Source organism: Monodon monoceros, unplaced genomic scaffold (genome assembly GCF_005190385.1).
Source record: "Monodon monoceros isolate NGI ecotype Baffin Bay Population unplaced genomic scaffold, NGI_Narwhal_1 Super_Scaffold_6, whole genome shotgun sequence".
NCBI classification, from domain to species: domain Eukaryota; kingdom Metazoa; phylum Chordata; class Mammalia; order Artiodactyla; family Monodontidae; genus Monodon; species Monodon monoceros.
In genome coordinates this window covers 71,761,872-71,772,181 of record NW_021703783.1, presented here as the reverse complement: position 1 = coordinate 71,772,181, position 10,310 = coordinate 71,761,872, and the positions used below count along the sequence as shown (strand labels likewise).

The following is a 10,310-nucleotide window of genomic DNA, read 5'->3' as shown; positions in this document are numbered from 1 at the left end:
GTTTTTTTTTGTTTGTTTTTGTTTTTTTGCGGTACGCGGGCCTCTCACTGTTGTGGCCTCTCCCGTTGCGAAGCACAGGCTCCGGACGCGCAGGCTCAGCGGCCACGGCTCACGGGCCTAGCCGCTCCGCGGCATGTGGGATCCTCCCAGACCGGGGCACGAGCCCGTGTCCCCTGTATCGGCAGGCGGACTCTCAACCACTGCGCCACCAGGGAAGCCCCCAGCGGTATGTTGTAGATGACAAAACTGTGTTTAGGAGAAAGGAAGTAAGTGGTTCAGAAAAAATTTTTTGAGTCCAGTGCGCTCCCCTCTTTACTGTGTTCTATCTTTGATAATATTTATGTGGGCAGTGTTGAATGAGTGATATCAATACAACTCCCTTTTCCCAGAATATGATAGATTTTGAAAAACAAAATGATTACAATCAATCAGCAGGGTAATATCTGAAAATGAGATTTTCAAAACTTTCTGTCTTTCCTTAAGAGGCATACCATTTTTTTCCCTCAAATTACAAGAGCTGGAAGACATATTATCCTAAACTTGTATGTTAAAGAAAAACAAAAAACAAAACAGTGCAGCAGAATGTCCTATAATGGCCTAAATGCAAAACATCTTTTATAATGCAGGAAAGAAAAATCTCATTTTAATAATTATTTGGAATAAAGCTCCCAATGTGAAATAGAGACACAAAAATTATTTCTATAAAACAGTTATTTCTATACACCATATTTAGTGCCAACATCAGGTAGAGCTTTCCTGATTTCACTTTAAAATTTTTCAAATACATTTTTTATCTTTTTCCCCTTGATCAAAAACAATATATCTAAATAGAATCCCAGCATCTGTTTTATACAAAAAAATGAATAAAATATTTCCATATAAACAGAAAACATTGGTCTTTATGTCTTTGTATCCAATTTTTTAAAAAGATCATCTAGAGAAAAATGCTTTAAAATCTTTTTGTTGTAGTTGAAATCAAAACTGCTTTTAGTTTCTTGCTGTTAGATCAGGTCTCCAGATCAGTGCATTACAATATCTTTGGGACTGTGAACTCAGAGTGAAAGTTGCACTGAATTTTGTTATAGGTTCTTGAGATTAAAGTCAGAATTTCCTGTGCTGGGCTACGTAGGTACTGAGGTGCTGTGGTTGTTGGAGGGGTTAAAGCTGGAGCCATGGATGCATATATATTAGGGAGGATTCACCAAAACACGACAGTGGAGCCTGGGTCAATCCATTACTTTGAATGAGCAGTGACCAATAGAAAGGGACGAGGAAGAGCCAAGAAAACTGAGGTAAGCGGTGTTCTGAAGCTCTGTCAAAGTGGAAACAATAGATCAAAGGTGTTCATGGTGACTGGTCAGAGGAGGTTTTATTTTTTCTCGTAGGAGGCTAGACAGCATAAAATAAAAACAAATTCTTCTAGTCAAAGTTTTTTTTTTTTTTTTCTTAACTGATTTTAGCAAACTTCAGATCCAGACACAGGACTCAGCGATACATTCCTGGACAGCAAGGTAAACTATTTTACGCTTTTCAAAACTCTTAAAGTTAAGAATTCAAAGTTATGATTCATCAGAGGCAGGGTTACTGCTTCAATAACTAAAGCAAATCCCTATTCTGAAAAAAAAAAAATAATGTTTTAATGTGTCTCTGTTGGAAGATGACCAGAGCAGTATTCTGCAATCGCAAGAAATTTGACAGCTTGCAGAAGCTGCCCTGTGCTTGTCATTTCCCTCGATTTAGGGGCAAAATTGAAAGATCAGCATTTCTAAATGATGCTGATTTTATCTCTTCCTAAGGAATCAGTGAAATTTATTTGGTCTTTATTACCAAGTGTTTGAACTAAATGTACACTGATAAGAACGTTATTGTTATATAGATACATATTATTTTCCTGTTGGGATAGTTCTTTGTTCCCATAACCTTGTTGAAACTCAACAGGGAGGATTTATGTCTTTTAAATGTATCACATATCAGTAAGTGTTAACCTTTGCTCTGTTAGCATCCATACTGAAAATATGGAGATCCACCTGTATCCTGAGCATGTTCTTTGTTTTGTCTTGTTTCTTATCAACCATAGTAACACCGCTTACTTATGTGAGTGTGATATATATCTGTATCAACATCTATAGCTATATCTATATATAGAGTTTCATAATCCAAATTTCTTGGCTAAACAACTTGATCCTCTACTTAAAATATTAGAAGTCTTTCCCTAAACCCCCAAAATAAAACTTACCTGAGAAGTTGAGCAACAGAGCAAGAGATTAATCACACATTTTTCTTCAAATCCTAAAATTTTCCTTCACAAAAAGTTGCTAAAATGTTCTTTGATCTCTCTATTTCTTTGGTTGAAGGGCCAAAGAGCCTGGGAAATCTCATCCAGATGTTCTGCTCATTTAGGAGTAAAAGTGAAAGCATATGCCAACTTCTTAGGAACAACATAGACTCTAAATTTGAGTTATTAAAAGGTCACTTTTTTGTACTCGTGTGTTCAACTCTGGATTTCAGTTAACTTCCTTGCATTAAATAGCTTGAAATGGAAAAGCACTTAAGAGTTCCTAAAATTTGCTTTTTCTTTCTTGGTTTTCATTGTGATTGGGTTAAAACCAGAAAGTTACAAGTTGGTGAGTCAGTTTCAGTGTTTGCAAAAATGCTTTGCATATAGTGCCCACTAAATAGATGGGTATTCGTGCCCACTAAATAGATGGGTATTGGTTGATAAATATGTATAAAATGCTGACATGTCTTTACCTCCCCATGAAGAAGCAATGTTTATGGATCATTTTGGTGCATGCAGTTATCTAAAGGTCAAGATCGTTAAACATCTGACAATTGTATCCCTTACTCTAGGTACTAAAATGGCAACCACAATCTGTTTCATCATCTGGGTGTTATTCATAACAGATACTGCATGGACTCGAAGTGTGAGACAGGTTTATGAGGCAAATGACCCAGAGGACTGGATGGTGCATGACTTCCATTGTCCCAGGGAATGTTTCTGTCCCCCCAGTTTCCCTACCGCTTTGTACTGTGAAAACCGGGCTCTCAAAGCAATCCCTGCTATACCATCAAGGATCTGGTATCTTTATCTTGAAAACAACCTGATAGAAACCATTCCTGAGAAGCCATTCGAGAATGCCACCCAGCTGAGATGGATAAATCTAAACAAGAACAAAATAACCAACTATGGAATTGAAAAAGGAGCCCTGAGCCAACTGAAGAAGCTGCTTTTCTTATTTCTGGAAGATAATGAGCTAGAGGAGGTACCTTCTCCATTGCCAAGAAGTTTAGAACAATTACAATTAGCTAGAAACAAGGTGTCCAGAATTCCTCAAGGGACCTTTAGCAATCTGGAGAACCTGACCCTTCTTGACCTGCAGCACAATAAACTATTAGACAATGCCTTTCAAAGAGACACCTTTAAAGGACTCAAGAACCTCATGCAGCTAAATATGGCTAAGAACTCCCTGAGGAATATGCCACCAAGATTACCAGCCAATACTATGCAGCTGTTTTTAGACAACAATTCCATTGAAGGAATACCAGAAAATTATTTTAATGTGATTCCTAAAGTGGCCTTCCTGAGACTCAACCACAACAAATTATCAGATGCTGGCCTCCCTTCTAGTGGTTTTAATGTATCATCAATTCTAGATCTTCAACTGTCTCACAATCAACTCACAAAGGTCCCCAGAATCAGTGCTCATCTGCAGCACCTTCACCTCGATCATAACAAAATTAAACGTAAGTAAGCATCAGGGTGTGTCTTGGACTAAGATATTCATGGTTATTAAATTTATTCTATATCTTCTTTAAGAATATCAATAATGTTCATTTTCTCTCCAGCTCTCATGCCCTTAGATATTTTTTTAGTGTATTTTCAAGTTTTGTCTATTCACAGACAGTGTCAATGAACCAAGAAGTTCAAATGTTCAAATTGCAAATTGAAAAGTGGATTTTAGTAATCTACAGAGGGCTATTACCTGTTGGAGAAACTAAATGTCTCTATCTTCTTTTACTCTGAGGAGATTCTGATATTTCTGCCTCAGTGGGAAGACTTATTGAAGAAAGTGTACCCCAGCCACAAGCAACCTCATGAATAGTAATAGAAGGAATATGATTTAGGAGGTATCAGGAAGGGACCTCTGTCCTAAAACCTACAGGACAGCTGATGCCTACAATCACCCTAGTTAGAATTTCTGCTTTAGATCAGTGGGTTTCTCAAACTTCAGAGTACACAAATGGGTGGCCCCATCACAGAGTTTCTGATTGAGTAGGTCTGGTGGGACCTGAGACTTTTCATTTCTAGCAAGTTTCCTAGGGATGCTGAGATTGATGTTCTGGGGACCATACATGGGAAACCAATATTGTACTTTAAGGCTTTGCTCAATTGAAATTGAAATAAATGTCCCTGGAAGTTGGCAACTCCTTAGGACTAATGGCAGTCAACAAGGTAGAATACACACTCCTTTCCTGAAAATAGCTTTTTTTTTTAACATCCTTATTGGAGTACAATTGCTTTACAGTGTTGTGTTAGTGTCTGCTGTATAACAAAGTGAATCAGCTATATGCATACGTATATCACCATATCCCTTCCCTCTTGCGTCTCCCTCCCACCCTCCTTACCCCTCCCCTCTAGGTGGTCGCAAAGCACCGAGCTGATCTCCCTGTGCCATGCGGCTGCTTCCCACTAGCTATCTATTTTACATTTGGTAGTGTATATATGTCAATGCTACTCTCTCACTTCATCCCAGAGTACCCTTCCTCCTCCCCGTGTGAGAGATGAGTGCAAAGTGTCTTGGAGGCAGAGGTGCCATGAAGGGAAGAAGTGGTTATATAAAGAAGGGGCTGGAGACGTTAAAGGCAAACTTAGCATCTTCACAATTATGCCTGAGACCAGGATGACTCAGGTGTAGATGTAGACGATATCTTGGTCCAGCTACAGGGGATGATACCAGCCTGGCAAGTATCCATGCATGCTCCACCCTAGCATAAGCCCTTTAGAAAGCTAATCTTGAAGAGGTTTCTGAACAACCTTATAAAATACATTCCTAAAATGAGAATCAATTGGATAGTTTGCAGGAAAATGACACAGATAATTGTCAGAAGGTTGTGCTGCCTGCTTATTACTCACTAAACTTTTCATTAAGCAAATAATTACATAAACATCCAACCTATAAGAATAGACTATTTTGCACTGGGTATTCTTCAGTTTTTCAATGTTTTTTGGTTTTTTTCTAACAGCATACTTGAGCATAAAATCCAGGAACTCATGAGCAGGCTGCTCCCACCGCAGTGATTTTTTTCCATGGTGATGAGACACATTGTTTAATCTTGTAGTTAAAGCAAAAGATGCAACAGAAAAAAAAATGTTAATAGCTGAATCTGTGCACTGAACCAAATAGTACAGCAGCTAATATCAACCTAAATAAATGTAATTTTTTCCTGATGAAAGTTCTGTGCTTCTACAGGTGCATTCCTTACCTGACAACAAAAGTCCCATAGACATTTGATGTAGGAAGTTAATTTAAAGGGATTCCACACAGAGCACTATTTGTGAATTGGGAATTCCCCTGAAGTGGGAACTTGAGAATGAGAGTGTTCAGGAGTGAGATAGCAAAATTCAACACATAGTTGGGCACCTATGCTAGGGACTTACATAGTTTTACAAAGTTACACAAAGAAGAGGACTCTGTTCTTCCTCCACTTTTATTTTAGAGAGTTTTTTTCAAAGTTTTCTCATATATTTCTATTTTCCAATCATTCTCATACCTTAATGTGCATCAGAACCACCTGGAGGGCTTATAAAACACAGGCTGCTGGGCTCCAGCCTCTGGGTTTCCCACCTAACAGGTATGGGGTGGGGTCTAACCACGCAGTTCTCAGGTAGTATGGATGCTGCTGGTCCAGGGACCACACTTTAAGAACCACAAATTAATCATCAAAAGAACCTTGTGTGCTGTTATTAGGAATTTCTGAAGAAAGAAAAACTGAGGCTCAACTAAGTGAGGCTATTTTTCCAAGGACAAAGGATAAGTATAATAGCCAGGACCTGAACCTAAGGTTTCCCATATTAGGTGTTTTTTCCCCCACTCCAACATTATTATCATAGCACATTTTTCTTCAATGCCTAGAATATGAGACTTAAGACAAATTTCTATCAATAGAGGTAAAAATCGTTTTCACAGCAACAACATCAACAAAGAGAAATTGATTTACTTGCTGCTTAATGTAGATATCAAGCATGGTCATTTCTATATTCCAAGAAAAGAAATGGAAAAGAAGAATTTCCCTGGCAAGAGTTCTTGGCTCACCATTGTATCACAATGCATTATAATAACTGCTAAAGTACTTACTTCTTCTTACCTCATAATCTAGTCTAGTTGTTAATGAAGTGGTTGCCAAGAAACATACCTCTTATATGAAGAGTTCTCAGAATTTATAGGACAGTGAACTTTTCTTATCCAAAATGATGGAAATACTTATTTCTTCTGAACACCTTAGGGGACTTTAAATTTGACAAAAATGTTATCTATTCGAACAAGTTACTTCTTGGTACTCTCAGAAACATTATAATTAATTTATGAAAATATAATTAAATTTAGAATGCTTGTTTTTACATTCTATTTATTCACACATGCATGGGTTATGGGTCATGAGGGTGATAAGGATAGGAGATAACACATCAGAAAGGACATAATCTCTCCAGCAGGCAAGGGACCCTGTGTAGTAGGAAAGGGAAGAGGCTGGGACTCCGCTCTGCCACTTACTTGCTGAAATACCTGGTGCACATTGCCTTACCCGTCTGAACCACTATTTCAGCAATGCCCAGGTGGGGAGAATAATAATGTTGCCCAATACAGGTTGTGTCATGATAAGGTTATAATATATGTAAGAAAAAATACCTTGATGAATATAAATCTGCTATACAGAGTCATTATTTTTAGCAAGTTGAATTCACAAAATGGCATAAGATCAGAACAAAGCACCCTCACTGTAAGCATAAAATCCTTCAGAACGAGTCAGGACACAAAAGGAAGGTCATTGCCAAAGTTAGTTGGGTCTTATCTTCTAAGGGAAGATCTCTTCCTCAAAACAGTTTCAAAATAGGATTTAAAAGGAGTACATGAATTCATGGTTGAGATCAGCTATTATGCACACTTGTCAGAATTTCGCTGGTTTAAGAGGCTTTCTCTCCTGAATGCTCCTAAACTTCAGTATAGACATTGATGCCAAGGGCTCTGATCCAAGGCAGGTGCATGATTTCTCACATCTTAACCATATGAAAAGGCTGACGGGATAGTTCCTGGTTTGAATTTTTGTAATTCAGTTCTTGGCAAATGTTTCATTTCCAATTAAATACACTTAAGTATGGAGATTCAAGGTTGTTTTCTGCAAATATCACATATATAAAGTTATATTAATTGCACTTTATAAAAAACTTATCATCATGTACTACTAGTTTGAGTGTTTGCATTTTTTTAAGGTAACTTTCAAGCACCTTCTCTAATAATAGACTGGCTTCCTTCCTTTGCATCCATCTATTCCTCCATTCCACCATGCACCTACCCATTCTTTCAGTACCAGCTCTGAACCATTGTTTCCACCTCTAATGCCCAAATACTACCTTTCTCATTCTACAGTAATCAAATCATGCCTTATCTGGCTTGCTAAAGGAATAAGACAAGTGATATATCTTATACAACTTTTTTCCATCACAACTTTTAACAATATGTCCTTTCTAGTGCTCTGTATTAAGCATAGCAAAGTATGGACTGAGATGACTATGTGTACGTTGCACATTTTTTCAGGGTTACTTCTATAAAACAGATATGCATAACTTCCAGCTTACATGAAAAAGGTTTGTCTCTCTGCCACTTTCATAGACCAGGCCACTAGACCCTCCATAAGACTGTTATAATAGCTCTTGGTCTTCCCATCCTTAGTCTCTTGTATTCCAGTTCATTTATCCACGCTTTCTTTGTCTCCGTAGATGTGAACGTCTCTGTAATATGTCCTACCACTCCTATCACATTGCCTGCGGAGCACGATTCCTTCAGTTATGGACCTCATCTTCGCTACCTCCGTCTGGATGGAAATGAAATCAAACCACCAATCCCAATGGATTTAATGACCTGCTTCAGGCTCCTTCAGGCTGTCATTATTTAAACATGTCTTCAACAGTCTAAAATTCATTTAATGAGTTCATATTTCTGACCTGAAATTTGGTTGCCATTCATAGGTTTAAGATAAAAATCACTTTTCTAATTGCTTATGGCCACCATTTTTATTTGTATAGCTTACTTTTTTTCTATTCAAATTGCTTTTCCCCATGATATATAGCACAGACTGCTTTTCTTTAATTAATAAAACAGACACAGAGTTAAGATAGTTTATCAACTCAAAGATAGTTCCTTTTCGTCTCTCTCACAGCTTATTAATACCAAATAATACAAATACATTGTGATTCAATAGGAAGGATATATTTGTTTGCAAATGTTCAAAATTGCTTATGCAGATATTATATTCACAGTATAAACACAACATCTAACAGGAGGTAGGAATTTCTAGAGAAAATGAAAAAATGAGATATTTCTTTATCATAATTATAAAGAAATAATTAAATTCAGATTGTTAAGTAATATTTGTAAGTATAAGTTTGGTATTTAGCTCACGAATGGGTATGAAATGCATCAGATACTTTATAACAAGAAAATTCTAGTCATTTAATATCAAATAACAGAGCAATAGTCATTTTTAGTTCATTATACCTATTTCTTATATCTGCTGTTCTTAGATATAGTACAGTGTACTCTAGTAATTAAAGTTCTACATTTATTTTAACACATTTCTGACAGAACCTTAGTGTTTTAACACTTGAAATCCACTTGAATTGCAAATTGTTCAGTCCTTATATTTGCCAGTGCTTTTTGGATTTCTGAAATAAAAAGAGTGAATGCTTTCCAACAAAACAGAAGTAAAATATTTATTTCAGGAGGCTTATCACAAGTCTTATTAAGAATATATTTTTAATAAAAAGTGTTATAGTAACAATTAATTCCATTTTTCTAGCATGAGTACATTAAAATATATTTTCTCCTACCCGTTTTCCTCTTTTATCTAGTGAACACGAGAAAAAATTTATATTCTAATCACTTGACATAATATACCTGTTTCTCATGAGTCAAAAACAAAACAAAACTGGATTTTGTTAAGTAACAAAGTACAGTTTTCTTATATTTCTGACTTTTTTAGGTATATGTTATTAACAATAAATATTCCATGCAGATTAATACATCTATTTATATATATTTTTCCAGACATTATTCTGAAAAATTCTATAAATATATTTCCTTGGAAAAAGGATCATATACATTTGTGAATCACCACATTAATGAAAGCCCAACATGTTACTTTAATCCAAGGCTTCTCAGAAAATTAATATGTTACTCTGTTAAGTGAATTCCCAAGAAGAAAAAATAATGTGCAGGATTGCCTATGTATTTTCATACCAAAATTTATTTGGGGGTGGGAGGAAAGAACAATGAACATACATTGAACAGGTTTTTAATGCTGGCTGAAGGCAAGACATTAAGAAAAAGAAAAAGTTTAAAATACTTCAAAGCACATAAAGAAAATTATGAAAATAATGTCATATAAAATTATGTCATAAAAATACAGGTAATCAGATATTGTTAGGCTGAGGGAAAAGAATATGTTAACAGAAACATAATAACTTTAAAAATTTGAAAACTTGCTGTGTGAAAAGGGGGATGACACATATTCCAGGAAGCTCCAAAATGAAAGTAAGTAGAACATATGAGTGAAATTTATAAGGAGCCATATTTCATAGCTAGCTAAGGAAGAATTTTCTAATATTTGATCAGAGTCACCCAGCGATGGAAGCAGCTCTTCCTAAGGTACAGTTACCTACCACTGAAACTGTTCAGAGAGACGATTCAAGAGAAAGGATATAGCACAGGGAATTATACCCATTACCTTGCAATAACCTATAATGGAATATAATCTGCAAAAATACTGAATCACTACGCTGTACACCTGAAACTAACACAATATTGTAAATCACCTATACTTCAATTTAAAAAAATGAGAGAAAGGATGTGAAAAGAATTCCTGATCCGAAAGCAAAATTGTAAAATGTTCTTTTTAGACCTTTTCAACTCTAAGAATTTTCAGCCTTCCTTTTTTTCTTTCTGTCTTTCCTTCCTGTCTTTTTTCTTTATTTCATAAAATATATATTGAGTGCCATATATATAATAGACCAGGGGTCCCCAGCTGGTCCTTGGCCT

The 10,310-nt window shown here is 36.2% G+C and overlaps 1 protein-coding gene across 1 annotated transcript; it reads left to right on the top strand.

Annotated features, from left to right (window-relative positions):
• Positions 1–1,226: 1,226 nt before the first annotated feature.
• On the top strand, positions 1,227–8,972 carry KERA (keratocan). The gene is made up of 3 exons (XM_029206519.1): positions 1,227–1,511; positions 2,851–3,744; positions 7,994–8,972. The coding sequence occupies exons 2-3, from the start codon at positions 2,859–2,861 to the stop codon at positions 8,167–8,169; spliced, it is 1,062 nt and encodes a 353-aa protein (XP_029062352.1). The 5' UTR covers positions 1,227–1,511; positions 2,851–2,858; the 3' UTR covers positions 8,170–8,972.
• The last annotated feature ends 1,338 nt before the right edge of the window (positions 8,973–10,310 follow it).